General features: G+C 42.0%; 1 protein-coding gene across 1 annotated transcript; it reads left to right on the top strand.

Annotated features, from left to right (window-relative positions):
- Positions 1–1,694: 1,694 nt before the first annotated feature.
- LOC310780424 (RNA-binding protein 39-like) lies at positions 1,695–13,581 on the top strand. Its single transcript, XM_083640998.1, has 15 exons — positions 1,695–1,870; positions 2,459–2,513; positions 4,099–4,148; positions 6,626–6,814; positions 9,322–9,390; positions 9,551–9,668; positions 9,762–9,914; positions 10,451–10,588; positions 10,700–10,765; positions 11,162–11,366; positions 11,598–11,681; positions 11,779–11,872; positions 11,979–12,084; positions 12,223–12,301; positions 12,436–13,581. The coding sequence occupies exons 2-15, from the start codon at positions 2,463–2,465 to the stop codon at positions 12,534–12,536; spliced, it is 1,503 nt and encodes a 500-aa protein (XP_083497124.1). The 5' UTR covers positions 1,695–1,870; positions 2,459–2,462; the 3' UTR covers positions 12,537–13,581.
- Positions 13,582–16,350: the final 2,769 nt, after the last annotated feature.

The following is a 16,350-nucleotide window of genomic DNA, read 5'->3' as shown; positions in this document are numbered from 1 at the left end:
ACCACTATGACTTTTGAAGTGTAAATGCATTTTTAATGCAATTTTCAGAAAATGCTTCAAAAGTAATAAAAGTGACATTACCTAAAAGTAATTACCGTAAAGGTAATTGCCCTAGATATGAACATAAAAGTAAACAGAAATGCTATTTTCCATTTCCCAAGTTTGTGTTGTGAAATAAAGTATTTCTAAAGAATGTGCAGTTGGCTTTTTATGTGTGATAACAACAAGCCATAGAGGGAGCAATAAACTAAAATGTCATAAAACTATTGTCGTTTGGTTAGAATATTACAATCAATGGTTAGAATGAATGCATAATTCATAAACCTGGGTTAGGCACTTCTTTTTTCACTAGATGGCGGCACAGAGCTGTTGTTACACGGACTGACCAACATAAACCATGGCATAAATAAACTGATGATGTTCTCGCGTGGAAGAACGCCATTTCGAATGCTCAAAGCGTAGGCTACCAGTGTTCTCTATGCCCTCAACGCTGTCTGACAGACGACGGGGCGGGCGGCGCTTGAAGGAACCGGATGAGATTGAGAAGGCCCTTTTGAAGGGCCTTTTTGAGCAGTGGTTCCCATGCAATGAATCAATCAATCTGCCCAGATAAAGTGTGCTGAATCCACTCACGATTGATTGATTGATTGATTGATTGATTGATTGATTGATTGATAGATTGATTGATTGATTGATTGATTGATTGATTGATTGATTGATTGGTCTATCTATCAATTGGTCAATTTCGCTATTTCTAAAAGTTGGCCATTTGAAGCCAGATTTAGAGGAATAACTTATTTTAAATTACAATTAGGATTCGACTTGTTGTGATGTCATTATTCCGTTTTAACCATCAATATGTTGCTCCTTTTCTCATTAGGGTACATAGGCCTACTGTATATTTATTTCGAGATTTTGGTCAATTATTTCTGCTTTTATGGTTATTAGGTTAGTGTTACTACACTGCTGCCACTTTTCTTGAAATATAGCTAATCTTGCTTCACCCAAAATGTTATTCACATAAAAAGACTATATCCACAATGCAAATTATTTTTGAAGAACTGCATTTTGACCTGGAGACATCAAATGGAATTCAGTGTGTTTATAACTACAGTATAACAGCTCACTGCCATTAACCGCTCTGGCTATAACATTACAATGCTAACTTTAGCTGCATGGTACAAATAACCTGGTAACTATTTTATGTTTATATTGTTGTTGCTGTTGTTGTTTTTTTATCTAGCCTACCTGTTTTAGACCAAGGACCACAATGGAAATAAGTCTTGACTTTATTGTGCTTTATCCTTGATGTTATTCTTTGAGATCCGTGTCTGTGCTTTGTTTAGTACACTGTATTTCAATGTGTAACCGTCAAATAAAATAAAATCTAATCAAACTTGCTATGCAAACTACCGGTATGCCTACTCTACAATAACTAAGCATTTAATTTGTTTGAAAAGGGGATTGATGCTCTACTACTAATGACCGCCATGAATTTTGCATCCCCCTCCCATCCCCCAAAATCTAAATAAAATAAAAACTCTGAGGAGGAGGAGGAGGAGGAAGAGGAGGAGGAATGATTACTAGCAATTTCATCAACATATTTTTATCTTCTCACGACCCTTGGCTCCGCCCCTCGTCTGTAAGACAGAGTTGAGGGCTACTGTCCCTTGAGCATTCCGAAACCAGCCAGGCCACGACCTGCTACGGCTAGCTACCAAGAAGCAAGCAACTTTACACACATTAGCAAATGGTGGATTTAAATTAGTTTTGTGCGATCTGTTATAAAGAAGACGACGAGGCTGGTATCTTCGACCGCGTAATTTCAGATATTTTTGACTTTTACACACATTTTTATCATTTCCAAAAGGTAATGTTTGCTAAATGTAATGTTTGCTAATTAAGCTAACGTTAGCTCGCCACCCCGAAAATGCTGTGCTAACGTTGCTGGCGGACATGCTAGCGATAATTTCGCTACCGCGGCTAACCTCAACGTTACGTCGAACTGCTGTAGCACGATTTTGCTATAATTCAGCTGCACTTTTTCGACATGTTTGTTATTATTGGCCAAGGCCATTTCGTTAAATATAATTGGTTGGGTGTAAACAAGTCACTGAGACGTGTTATGCGGACGAAGCTGCCCGTGATCCTGTTAGCAAAGGCCGACACATTGTTAACCTTAAAATGTCTTCCTGTTTTCCTGAGTCAGTGTAACGTTAGGATTAGCTGCGTTTACGTTAGCTAGTAGTTTACTGTACAATTTTAACGTTACTATTTTTAGATTCTGCACCATTGGATGCCTGGCGGCAGCGACGATCGACTGTTAACTCGGCAGATGTTGGAGGATGTTTGGCAAACACGTTAAGAAACACCGCGTCCCGAGCTAACGCGATCTGCTAATAAGTTAACGTTACTGTAACATTAACCTTATCGATGCCATTATTGTTCCTTTTCGCAGGACCATGGCAGACGATTTTGACGTTGAGGCCATGCTGGAGGCTCCATATAGAAAGGTGGGTTTCAAGTTACAGCGACGAGGCCTATTTCCTGTATTACTTTTTAGTCTTGAGACCAATTTGCTGTTAAGTTGTTACCGAGCATATTTGAATGTTGTGTGGTATGAGTATTTCCAACGCAATACAGAATTATCAATAAATCCCCATCTATCTCTCTTTATAGACTTGCCTAATGATATCTCACCTCTACTCCCATGAATTCATCTTTGATTCCACTGTGAACTGTGAAAAAAAGGAAGGTAGTTATTGCGCAAATATACTGATGTACTGTGGTTCCCTTAGGACTAAAAGAGATTCCACTTAGAGCAATCCCTGTTCAGTTGCAACAAGGTGAATGCCAATGGATGATGAGCCCAGTTTACCTGTCTTGCAAAGCAGGCAGTATTCAGATTTACAATCTGCATGGCGTCACCATTTCTAAATGTATGGTCCTTTTAAAACAAGTAAAAACCCTGTTTAGAAATGGAAAAATGCTGTACAAAGTGTGGCTCGAAACACAAACTTACCCAACACCAAATTGCTCTTTTCCCCATATCAACATAAGTTATAATGTTATGTTCCTTGATTTAATGTACAAGATTGAGTAAGGTATACAAAATCCAATTTATTTTGAATGATCACGGCGTTACAATTACAAACATTATAGTCGCTGAACAATATGCTTAATATGTAGTCATAGCAATTTAAGCTTTATTGTGCAGACATGAGAGCCATGTCAATATCTTTTGGCCAGGTACAGATGAACGAGTAATTATTTTCGCTCTGAAATATGAATACTGCCTCTTTGCCATAGTCAACTGTGATTACTGTCAGATTGTGAATCAGCATCTTGAATTTGCATGCTACACGACACCAGAGATATTGATATAATTCTAGGCTGACGGTAAAGTAGATATGACTATCTAGTATCTATGTATTATTGTTAACTCAACTTTTCAATAGTATATCGTTTCCTTCTTGAATGAAAAGGCTAAAAGGATTACATCAAAAGACATAGGTAGTTTAACATGTGGCTGAACTACTGGATTTCTTTTTTGTTTTCTTTTTGGGCGTCAATATTACTAAGCAGTGTGAATCCCTGTTTGCTTCAGGGCGAGATGTGTGACAGAGGTGGCATCGAGCTCTTACAGTCCAAGAACCAAACTGGGTGAAGATCACTGGACTGACAACAACCACACAGGATCTCTTTTAGTGGCTGTGGGCCATGCGTGGCCTCATGGCGCTTAGGCTCAGATAGTGGCATTGGTACGACTTATTAGAAGGGGAAGGGTGGTGGAGATGACCAAAGTATTGTGAAAGCTTCCTGAACTATGCTAAACTGTTTGACACTTTCCCTTAACTTTGCTTTGTTGCATTGAGTACTGAGCAAGCTTGTGTTAAAAACTGAGATCTGGAGTGGGATGGGAAACTATTGGGGTTGTGCAAGGACACTGTCCAGAAATGACAGTAGGAAGTTGGAAATATTATTATAATTAAATGTATTTTGCATTTTCTCTTGTCTCACCCCCACACCCTCTTTACCATGACGACTTGAAATGTCTCATCTACGTCCTCATGATGTTCTTCTATCAACCTTGCTTAGGATGAGATCAGGTCCTCTCATGCAAACGGACATGATGAACACAGCAGGAAGTAAGTTTTCAATATCTAATGGGCTTACAGTAACGGAGCTCAGATGCAGGGTTCCCACGGGCATGGAAAACCTAGAAAAGTCACAGAAATTCAAAATCTTGTTTTCCAGGCCTGGAAAAGTCATGCAATTGGTAAAATGCTCGAAGGATTTGGAAAAGTCATGGAATTTTGTTGTGTGTGTGTAATGAATTGTTACAGTAATCTTCGGTGGCTAACATTCCACGGATAATGGCAAATTCATGTTCTGTAGCTGTTCCCCTAACGTAGCTTATGTGTCGATTTGACTGCTTGTATTTTATATATATATTTTTATGGAAAATTCTTGCTTTATTTCAGTAGCTTTCACGTAATGTGATGCAGTGACTCTTAAGCACTAAAATCCAATAATATAAAGAGGTGTGTCCTGTTTGTCCAATGTAGTGATCATTTCTGGTATTGATTCAGTCACCGCCTGACATTACATGTTTATTCTAGGGATGCACGATAATTATCGGGCCGATAAATTATCGGCCGATATGGCCATTTTGCGTTATTATTTATTAGTCCGATAATGGCCTTTTTCCGATAAATTATCCGATAATAATCATGCTTTATTTTTTTCCTCGGACGCTGAGCTTTTGTTGTTGCACACTCGTGACATCACAGCTGTGACGCAAACATGGCTGCTGCCAGTGTGTTGTTGTTTTTCAGTTTCAGAATGATCAGAAAGCTACTGTAATTTGCAATCCATGTCCCACACAGGTTCGGAGAGGAGGGGAAACCTCTAAGCTGGCATTACGTTAAACCAAAGCTGGCGATGATGCAGCGGATATATATATATATTTTTAGTGAGTTTTGTTAGCATTAGCTCGTAGCACGGCCTACCCTGCAGGCTCGTCCGCTTGGCAGACAAACTGACACTTACAGTCTGTGGCTTGTGATCCAACAGCCCGCAAAAGCACTTAATACACAGAGCTGGCGTAAACTAATGGAAACCCCTATACCCGAAATGAAAACATCCAGGGATTGTGCATTTAACTCCAAAAACCCACTCGCTAACCGCGCTAGTTAGCATTAGCTGCTGGACAGAGCCATCTAACGGAGCCAATAATGAAAACAAAGGCGCAGTCGCGCACATTAGGCTAGCGTTACATAAGCATCAGTCAGTCAACATCACATAGTGTCTTTTCTTTAATCTGGTGGCAGCATTTTTCAGTAAAAAGTGAAACGACACAGATGGTTTATAGTTCCTGCCCCATTCATTGGGCCCAGGCTACAATTCACTGAGAACTGGAACCAATGCAAAATTTGAACAGATCAGTAACATGACAATAAGAGTAAATTACTATGCCTTTTGTCATTGTGTTTTATCTGCAGACTAAGCAGCTTGGCTTTCCGTTCTATAAAAGCCTTTATTTTTGTATTGATTATAATTGAGTGATACACTTTATTAAAACAATCATATTGTATCAGAAGTTTTCTTTGTTTTGCGTTCACAGTGATGTCAGTTAGATTTGGTTAGGTCAGAGCTATGCTCACTACATCCATACATCTACCCTAACCCTTTTTTAACCCCAGGTGTGCATAAAATACAGGTTAAAAACTAAAAAAAAAAATATATATATATCTATTTTTATTATAATAATTATTAGGGCTGTGCCGATTCACTTATCTCCCGATTCGATACTATCACGATACTTGGGTGCCGATTCGATATATATTGCGATTCTTAAGTATTGCGATTCTACGATTATTGCGATTCGATATTACGATTTATTGCGATTTTTGTTTCTTTTTTTCTTTTCTTTTTTCAGTTTGTTTGCTTTTTACACTAGATTAGAACATGGGAAAAGTTGAATCATACACTAGAGACTGTATATTATATATCATGAGTAGGGCTGGGCGATATAGTTAAAAACAGGGGCGGACTGGGATCATAATTCAGGCCGGGCATTAGATACCAAGCAGGCCAGGCCGATATGGGCCGACGTTTGAAGCCCAAAGATGCACCCACTTTAACCCTGAAGTGTAATTATTACTTCAGACTAACTAATAAAGTAATAAAACCACTAGTAAACCAGTAGGCGGCGCCTGGCCTGCTGTTCAGTGAGTGGCCTGACTGCGGGCACAAAAAAAAAAAAAATTTTTTTTTTTTTTTTTTGCTTTTGCGATTATCGATTCTGGAATAAAAGATCGATTCAAAAAATCGTGACATTAAAAATCGCGATACTTAGGTGAATCGATTTTTTCTCCCACCCCTAATAATTATCGGTTATCGGCAGGAGAAGCAGATATTTATCGGTTATCGTATCGGTTGAAAAAATCCATATCGTGCATCCCTAGTTAATTCTATTATGGATCCTTAAACGAATGGAAAAGTTCTGAAATTGTATCCATGAAAATATGTGGGAACCCTGCAGATGGCCATTCATTCATTCATTGATGTATTTTAGATTGCTGGCTTTGTATGTCGATAGTAGTGTTGTGTCATATTCCAGGAAAAAGAGGAGCCGGAGCCCAGGCCCTAAGAAAAGAAGCAAAAGCAAGGAGAGAAAGAAGGGCAAGAGGAGAAGCAGGAGCCGGGAAAAGAAACGAAGCCGCAGCAAGGAGCGCCCGGAGCGCCCGGAGCGCCACCGCTCCCGAAGCCGGGAACGTCCTGGGCGGTACAAAGCACGCAGGAGCCCCTTGTATGTGACCACTTCAACTTAATAGGCGCTTATTTATTTTTGGCATATTTCTTATCAGTCTAGTGTCGTGGTGCCCAAACCTGCCTGATTACTTTTTGATTTCTTTCTTTTTTTCACCACACAATTTAAAACTACTGAAGAGGGCCACATGTGAAACATTTATTTCAGTTCTGAGTTAGGATTCTGAGAATAAAGTCAGAATTCCCGAGTTTAACATTAGAATTCTGAGATTTAAAGTCTGCAGAATTCTGAGATTAAGGTCAGAATTTTTACGTTAATCCCAGAATCGAGTAGTATTACATAGCAGTACAAATGGTATTACCGCAGGTTCGTGCCCCCGTTAACCACCGGCTTGGTCCGGCGTCATTACAGACACAATTGGCCACGTCTGTGGGGCTGAAGTCGGACAAGGCTGTGTGTCCCGATTGCTGCACTAGCCCCTCCTCTGCTCGGTCGGGTCGCCTCTTCATTGGGGGGGGGGGGGGGCTGGGGGGAATAACCTGTTCCTTGGTACGCGCTACAGTGAAACTCTACACTTTCAGGTGAAAAGAAGAGGCTGGCGACTCCACATGTATCTTAGGAGGCATGTGAGAGTCTACAGTACACCCTCCCCACATCAGCAGACAGGGTGGTGTGAGAGTCTACAGTACACCCTCCCCACATCAGCAGACGGGGTGGAGCCACGACCTCTTAAGACGTGGGAAATTGGCTACTACAATTAAAAGAAAAAATAAATTTGGCCTAGAAGGACATTTGCTTTTGGCAAAGTTCTCTGGATATATCCGAACGTTATGAGGGGATGCACAGATATCATTGTCAGTCCAATACAATATCATGGACTTGACCATAAAGGCCATGAGAACAAAAACGGTTACTACATTCTTGTAACGTCATTGGAATTATTTACTGTGAAAATCAGATTGTAGGATGCAATGAAAATGAAACGATGTATAGTTGAATATCAACTAATGTTGGTATTTTATATAGGCAAGCCCACAAAATTGCATGGCCTATTTGTGAAATACTTTGACTTTACATAAGCCCTTTTCCCACATGCGCTTTGTACCGCAAAATGACCGGTACGTGGTCTAATGCCTGCATGTGAGAAAGGCGCCGTGCCGGTATAAGCGCGACCCCGTCGTCCCCGACATTTCACCAGTTTCGACCCAGTCAGAAGAGCGGTATGCTCTTAAGGAGACGCAAGTGGAAACGGTTCCAGTCATTTTCCGCGACAGCGGTCCTTCAATCATGGGCGAGGAGTAGCCTACACACGTTGCTTAATGTTCCAGCGGGCATAATCTAATCATTCGCGCACATTAAAGCAAACTGGCGAAATGATCTTGTGATAGCCTAATAAGAGCAGTATGTCAGCTTGCTGATTTCCGAAGGCAACCCCGGACACATCAAACAAAGCCAGTCTGTAAAAAGTGCTTCAACGCGACGCAGGTGAACGGATAAACATCGAACCAGCAACTATTTCTCTCAGACACGGATCCCAACTTCTTCAAAGTGCATCAACTAATCATTCGCGCACATCAAAGCAAACTACTTCCACATTTCGCTTGTGCATTTGCTGTGTCATTCGCTGTGTCTGTCCGTGGCTGCTGCTCTCGAGCAGAGAGAGGAGGGGGAAATCGGCTGTGTTGATTACGCTGGCGGCTTGACGCTGCTCTTAAGTCAAACGAGTGTGATTTATTGTGTGACAACTGACAAGCGAACTTATTTCGAGTTTTGCCGACCCCCCAAATAAGCTCCCCCCTCCCCCCGCCCCCCCAACATACAGGAAAATTCGCTGATAGATTCCCACATGCGCGAGCCGAAGTGTGAAGGGAAATGTCCGATATTGACTTACAGGTAATTTTCCGGTATGCATGTGGGAAAAGGGCTATAGTGGATGGGTAGCTTGGTCTTGTTGACAGCCTACCTGTAAACCATGAGTTTAACCGCCTATGCCCGCTTGTACTCATTTTGATTTAGAGAATGGATTTATATTCTTCACCAAAAAAGGGAGGGGGGGGAAGGCCATGTCTTAAACAATTGTATTTCTAACGCTGGGAAGAAATGAATTGGCGGAAAAAGAGGCACTCGGCAGAGTGCATAGCTCCGCCATCCTTTCTACAAAGTTTCATGGTGTTAACTGAATCCATTTGGAGGTTAGGGGCCGTTTTGTGATTGGTCACGCTCAATGCCATGCCCCTTTTTGGCCAGTGGGCACGGAAACTTAATCAGTTGTAAGTTGGCCCATGATCTACTTTTCTACAAGGTTTTGTGCAAATGTGTTGATAACTTTGTATGATATCCTGCAGACAGACAGGACCTCCCAGATGTAAGGAGGCTTAGAGTTCAGATTGACACTTTAGTCGTTAATGCTTAATGCAGTACGGCTTCATTGTCGCACTTCAGCAGGACACATTGTAGTGGCTGCTAGTAAATCTTTCTCACATTTAGCATGTAAAAGATCTTTTGGCCTTTTGTATGAAGTAAAGTGGTTTTTCTTTTTCTTTTAGCCGGAAACAACAACAACAACAACAACGTTCCAGAAGCCGCAGCCCCTTCAAAAAGAAGAGTCCAATCAGGTGAGATGATCATTCACTTTACTACGGTTTGGCTCCGCCTCCTACCTGTGATGAACGGTACCATAAACATTGTCCGTTTTACCTTTCGTTTATTAACCTGTCCCTTCCCCCCCCCCCAGTGTGTCTACAAGCCTTTCTAATTAGTCTCATTTACTTGTAGACAACCACTTGACAATCTAACACCAGAGGAGAGGGATGCCCGCACAGTTTTCTGTATGCAACTTGCTGCAAGAATCAGAGCTCGAGACCTGGAAGATTTCTTCTCCGCTGTGGGAAGAGTGAGTTGATTTGCAAAACTTGTTTATCACAATTATTATATTCCATCAAACCTAAAAATAACCCTTTTAACTTGTCGCTGTTTTTCTTTCTAGGTACGAGATGTGAGAATGATCTCAGACAGAAACTCCAGGAGGTCAAAGGGCATTGCCTACATAGAATTTCAGGAGGCTAGTTCTGTCCCACTGGCTATCGGTCTGACTGGCCAGAGGCTGTTGGGAGTGCCCATCATTGTCCAGGCCTCTCAGGTGGGTGTCTTGAGTGCTTGATGGTAATTTATTAGTGGATTATATCAACCCAACCTGATTTGCAAGCATGTTTTGTAAAGACCACAGTTTAATAATCACCGTGATTATTTAATTGACCGGCATAATGTACAGGACATCCAAGATGATGTGTAGATTTGTCCTGACAGGAAAGCAACAGAGGATAGTCCAGGATAGTTTGGATAGACGGCTTCAGCTCTCCCTCAGTTGCCTCGGCGAGCACTGCTGGCAGAACACATGACAAGTCTGATGGCACCTAAAGCTCTGCTGGACCTTGGACTCACTCATTTGTCTTGGAGTTTTTGTAAATGACCAAAGAAGACCAGAATACAAGGGCAATCATGTTGGCTAATGCCATCATTTTAAACGGTTTTCAAACAAACTAATTTCAACCGGGTTTGCGTTGAACTTGGGAGGACTGCACCTGTAGTTGTTAGTGTTTCTGTGATGTTTCTTTTTCATAAGGGTAGATATAGTGAGTCAATAACATACTCTAATATTTTTCTGTCTAATTGCAGGCAGAGAAAAACCGAGCTGCAGCCCAAGCCAACAACCTGCAGAAGGGGAGTGCTGGACCCATGCGGCTCTATGTGGGCTCGCTGCACTTTAACATTACTGAGGATATGCTGCGAGGGATCTTTGAGCCTTTTGGAAGGGTGAGTGTTCAAAAGTTTGAAACGCAAAAGTAGAAGTTGGACTTGGAGAAATCTTAGGACCACTTACAAAATGCATTAATATTATAATCCTCTACCGTTTTGTCCCCATAGATCGAGGGCATACAGCTCATGATGGACAGTGAAACTGGACGATCCAAAGGATATGGCTTCATATCGGTAATCATAACCGCCTGTTGAATGTGTGGTGTACTGCTAGCTATGTCTGTTAAATGTGTGTGGGGTACTGCTAGCTATGTCTGTTAAATGTGTGGGGTACTGCTAGCTACCACCTGTTAAATCTGTGGGGGGTACTGCTAGCTATATCTGTTAAATGTGTGTGGGGTACTGCTAGCTACCACCTGTTAAATCTGTGTGGGGTACTGCTAGCTATATCTGTTAAATGTGTGTGGGGTACTGCTAGCTATATCTGTTAAATGTGTGTGGGGTACTGCTAGCTATGTCTGTTAAATGTGTGTGGGGTACTGCTAGCTATATCTGTTAAATGTGTGTGGGGTACTGCTAGCTATATCTTTTCCTGTGCTTTTGTTGTTAATGTGGCAATGTGTTGTGAAGTTTGCAGATGCAGAGTGTGCAAAAAAGGCCTTGGAGCAGCTGAACGGCTTTGAGCTGGCTGGGCGGCCCATGAAGGTGGGGCACGTTACAGAGCGCACAGATGCATCGACGGCCAGCTCTTTCCTGGACAACGACGAGCTGGAGAGGACCGGCATCGACCTCGGCACCACAGGCCGTCTACAGCTTATGGCTAGACTAGCGGAGGGTTAGTTACAACATGCTTCACAATTGCGTCACTATTTTATGAACTAACTGCAACGTTTTTCTGTCAGCAGTAGGGCTATATGCCGAATCCCCAAAACAAATCAACTTTATTCTTTGCCAGTGTCGCTGAGATGTCCATCAGTATAAGGATTATATTTTTAAAATGTCAAATTCAGTGATATTCTGTTAAATGAAAGCTTGTGGTTAACCTTGTTTTCTCTTATCTGCATAGGAACTGGTCTGAAGATTCCTCCTGCTGCGCAGCAGGCACTGCAGATGAGTGGATCCATCCCCTTTGGAAACCTTTCAGCCACAGGTGAGATTCTAGATGTTGAACATTTTGAATTTTCTGAAGCAGCCTTCATGGCTGTTGTAGAAAATTCACCATCTGATAATTGTTGTTTTTTCGGCAGCTTCGGCCACCACTGCGAACCAGGCCATGAACCTCCCATCGCAACCGCTGGCCACACACTGCCTTCAGCTGTCCAACCTGTTCAACCCACAATCGTAAGGACATCCTCATTCTTTTTGGTCGTTTTAACAAAGCTTTATTTGTTCCATGGAGTTTTTGTTGTTGAAGCAATTGGATTTCTAACAAAACATGTTTATCCAGGGAAAATGATGCTGGCTGGGCTGTTGACATCCAAGACGATGTTATTGAAGAGTGCAACAAGCACGGAGGAATTGTCCACATTTACGTCGACAAGAACTCCACTCAAGTGAGTTGTGGCATACAAACTGCTGTGTGTTACATGCACTGGTCTGAGGTTATCTAAAGAAAACCAGCTTCCTCGCCTTGTAATAGAAACATGAAGTGAGAAAATATAATTCACCCCTATCCTTTGTGTGTCACGCAGGGTAATGTGTATGTGAAATGCCCCTCAATACCAGCAGCGATGGCTACAGTAAATGCACTTCATGGACGCTGGTTTGCAGGTATGCATTTTGTACATTTATTGCATCAAGTTATAATTTGGGAAATTGTGTAAAATATTTGCTTGCAGGTTGTAGTATGCAGTGTGGATGTGTTTTTTCCAGGTCCAAATGACTTCTTATTCCTTCTCTCCTAGGCAAAATGATAACGGCTGCCTACGTTCCCTTACCGACCTACCACAACCTTTTCCCCGATTCAGTAACAGCGAAGCAGCTATTAATGCCAGCTCGTCGATAGGGCCACCGGAGAGATGCTTATTCATAAGTGAATGTACATACATTGGTTTGCATACATACATTGAAATCCCATTAAAACAGATGAATTGAAGTTAGTTGGTTGTGAATAAAACAACTGCCTCGGTTTATCTACTAGTGAGAATTGGTCAGTTCCGAGTTGTATTTTGAATTCTTTGTGGGTTTGTGCTGTAAACTACCACTGAGAACTAATTTGCAGGTATCTACAGTTCTGTATGTTTTTAAATATCATTACTGTCTGCCACTGTAGCAGTCTTTATTTTTGCTTGTTTGCATCAACATTTTTATTAGATTTATAAAGAATCGCATTGAGTTACAGAAATTGTCGGGTTAGTAGGCCTTAAAAACGCCAAGCATATTTTCAACAAATGAGGAATTATTACTTTATAAATAACACTTGTTCCCAACCACAATTTGATTTTTGTATGAAGGTTCTCAATAAACTTTGCTAAATAATTTGAGAATTCAGTGAAGCATTCTGTCACCTTTTAAAAGTTTGATTTGTCAATTCTAGATTCAATATCAATGTATTTGTAATTAAAGCCTTAATTACAACATTGAGCCCATCTTCCTGTATTGATATGCATTTATTGAATGGATATTTTATTTATTAAGTTGGACTTGAACTCTATCTCCTTTCTCTCACATTGAGCCATGATACATAGCCAGGGAAATCTAGTGTCGGCCTTATATTGAGTTATTAGCTTCAATGTGTGAGACTTTTCCTGAACAAATACTAGGGCAAATTACTGGTTTGTTGCATGGCACTTACAACGGTATCATTGAACCTTTAGTTTGACCAATCCAACAGACAAGATTTGAGATTGAAAACCCCCAACTGTTTGCAATGGCATATCTAATTCTGGATTACTCATCAAGGTGAACCATATTCCTTTAAAAGCATGCAATTCTTTTGGAGAACCTTATCAAAGCTACTGTAGCCTGATGGACTGAATTGTCAACTCAACTCTGGGGTGGGCAGATTCCAAGGTCGTTACCTGTCCCAGGCAATCTCAAAGCCCCTCTTTGCATTCCTGTTTGTCCCAACCAGTGGTCCCAAGTCCCAACATCCAACACTGGGTCATGAAACCAAATGCAACACCCCGGCTGGCCAGAAGAGGGCAGTTACAGTATGGCATAGGTTTACGGAGCAGTGAACAAAGCCACCATTCACATTGTGGACATTTGGATTCAGCCTTTCTGTGGCTACCTGTTAAGTGCTAATAAAAAAATATTTGATCACAAATATGGCTGAAAAAATTCCTATTTGTAAAATAGAATAATAGAAAATTACATTGATCACAAGGCAAGGATTTTTTTTTTAATCTGGCACTTTTTCAAACAAGGTACTTGACATAAAAAATGAGATAAGAACTACAATAAAATGACAAGGGATAAGCAAAGCAAGAATATACAGAATAAAAGGCAAATAGTTAAAACAGTGAAAAGAAAACGGTAGATAAAATAAATAAAAGTATGAAATTGCCATATAAGAGCTTTAAAACATGAAGTCTTAAAACAAAGAAAACCAAAACATGCATGACCATTTGCAATGTTGACGACATAAAACTTGTGATACTGTAGCACTTATTCCTCTGTACACTGAATCAACTTTTTGAAGCAGTCTGTACAAATTTGACTGGCTGATGAAGTCCACTAGCAGATTACATTTACCTGTGCTCCATCTAAAAGTCAACCAGTTTGGCTTTTTTTAATGGATTGGGCTACAACATTTTCCACACACACACTGACTGCACTGTGTCAATCCATTGCATCCATCAACATAGACATACAGTCCCTTTGACACAAGGGACTCACTAAAAACGTGCCACCAAAGATACACAGAGCGACACAGCGCCTCCTACAGATCCACAGAAATGGACACTGTGGACAGACTGCAAAGAGATCCAGACATGTCATATACTGAGTCTAGAGCAGTTTTTCAAAACGTTATTTTTATGCCTGGCAGCAACCAGGCAAAAAGACAACAGACAAAATGTACTTCCGATGTCAGTAGAATTTCATCTCTCTGTGGTTTTCTGTCTCATAACCCTCAGCTCATGTCTCTGCAGAGGTCAGGGGGGGAGAACATCCCCCCCCTTAGATCCAGGCAGTGCCAGCTGAACGGGATTAGAACCCACAACCTCTGGCCCCAGTGTCTGTGTGTATTATTCCTTCACACCACCACACCAGCTACCCTTCACACTCACAGCTCTTCTCCGGGCGCTCTTGTCTCTTCCCTCTGCCTGTCACCATTCAAAACTGACTGAGGCTCGAACCCACGACCGCAAAAGTGGCTGAGGTCTTAATATTGCCGGGCAGCAAGCCTACCCTCTGTGCCACCAAGTCAGACTGATTGAATGAGGTTTTCTCAGGGCTTTAAATGATTCTTTCCTCTGGCTGTCGACAATCAAAACTGACTGAGGATCGAACCCAAAATGTTAAATGTTAAAATGTTACATTTCAGCTGTCAATCAACATAAAGCTGGGGGGGGGGGGGGGGGGGGGGGGGGCACGCACACACAACAGCTGAAATGTAACATTTTAAAAACCAGACAGGTCAAACTTTTTGCAGTGGGATTTTGGGCGAACTCTTAGTCTCGCTCTCTCTCACTGTCTCTCTATGTCTCTCGATCACATGAAAGTGAGGCTTCCTTCAAGTACAATCAGGACGTTCAGCTTGGGTGGTGGTTGCTTAAACCTGTGCTAAAACTCTGGTGCCACTCCACATTTACTCTTTAGGCTTTAGGGCAAGGTGTCACAATAGTCTACTGGAACCCCCCCCCCCCCCACACACACACACCAGCTTTATGTTGATTGACAGCTGAAATGTAACATTTTAAAAACCAGACAGGTCAAACTTTTTACAGCGGGATTTTGGCCAAACTCTCTTGTCTCGCTCTCTCTCACTGTCTCTCTATGTCTCTCGATCACATGAAAGTGAGGCTTCCTTCAGGTAGAATCAGGACGTTCAGCTTGAGTGGTGGTGGTTGCTTAAACCTGCGCTAAACCTCTGGTGTCACTCCACATTTACTCTTTAGGCTTTAGGGCAAGGTGTCACAAGTCTACTGGAACCCCCCCCCCCCACACACACACACACACCAGCTTTATGCAGCTTTAATCTTCTAGACTTAATCACTATGACCCACTAGCCAGGACAGCCAGATAAAGCCCTGAGAAAACCTGATTCAATCAGTCTGACTTGCTGGCACAGAGAGTAGGCTTGCTGCCTGGCAATATTGAGACCTCAGCCACTTTTGTGGTCGTGGGTTCGAGCCTCAGTCAGTTTTGAATGGTGACAGGCAGAGGGAAGAGACAAGAGCGCCCGGAGAAGAGCTGTGAGTGTGAAGGGCAGCTGGTGGTGTGAAGGAATAATACACACAGAGACACCGGGGCCAGAGATTGTGGGTTCGAGTCCCGCTCTGCTGCCACTACCTGGAGCCAAGGGGGGGGTGGGTGCTGTTCTCCCCCCTGACCTCTGCAGAGACATGAGCTGAGGGTTATGAGACAGAAAACCACAGAGAGCTGAATTTTTAGTGACATTGAATATATTTTTTGTTCGGGGGTGCTGGCTGGCTGCCGCTAGGCGTAAAAATAACATTTTGAAAAACTGCTCTAGACTCAGTATATGACATGTCTGGATCTCTTTGCAGTCTGTCCAATGTCCATTTCTGTGGATCTGTAGCAGGCGCTGTGTCGCTCTGTGTATCTGCCTGTAGGAGGCGCTACGCTGGTGATGTTAAAGACATGGCAGTGCTGTAATGTCTCCTCCATTGGGAATCGAACCAACAGTCTAC

This window comes from Poromitra crassiceps, assembly GCF_964638095.1.
Source record: "Poromitra crassiceps genome assembly, chromosome: 8".
In the NCBI taxonomy this organism is placed as follows: domain Eukaryota; kingdom Metazoa; phylum Chordata; class Actinopteri; order Beryciformes; family Melamphaidae; genus Poromitra; species Poromitra crassiceps.
Note: the sequence above shows the minus strand (reverse complement) of the source record. Positions and strands in the feature narration are given on the sequence as shown.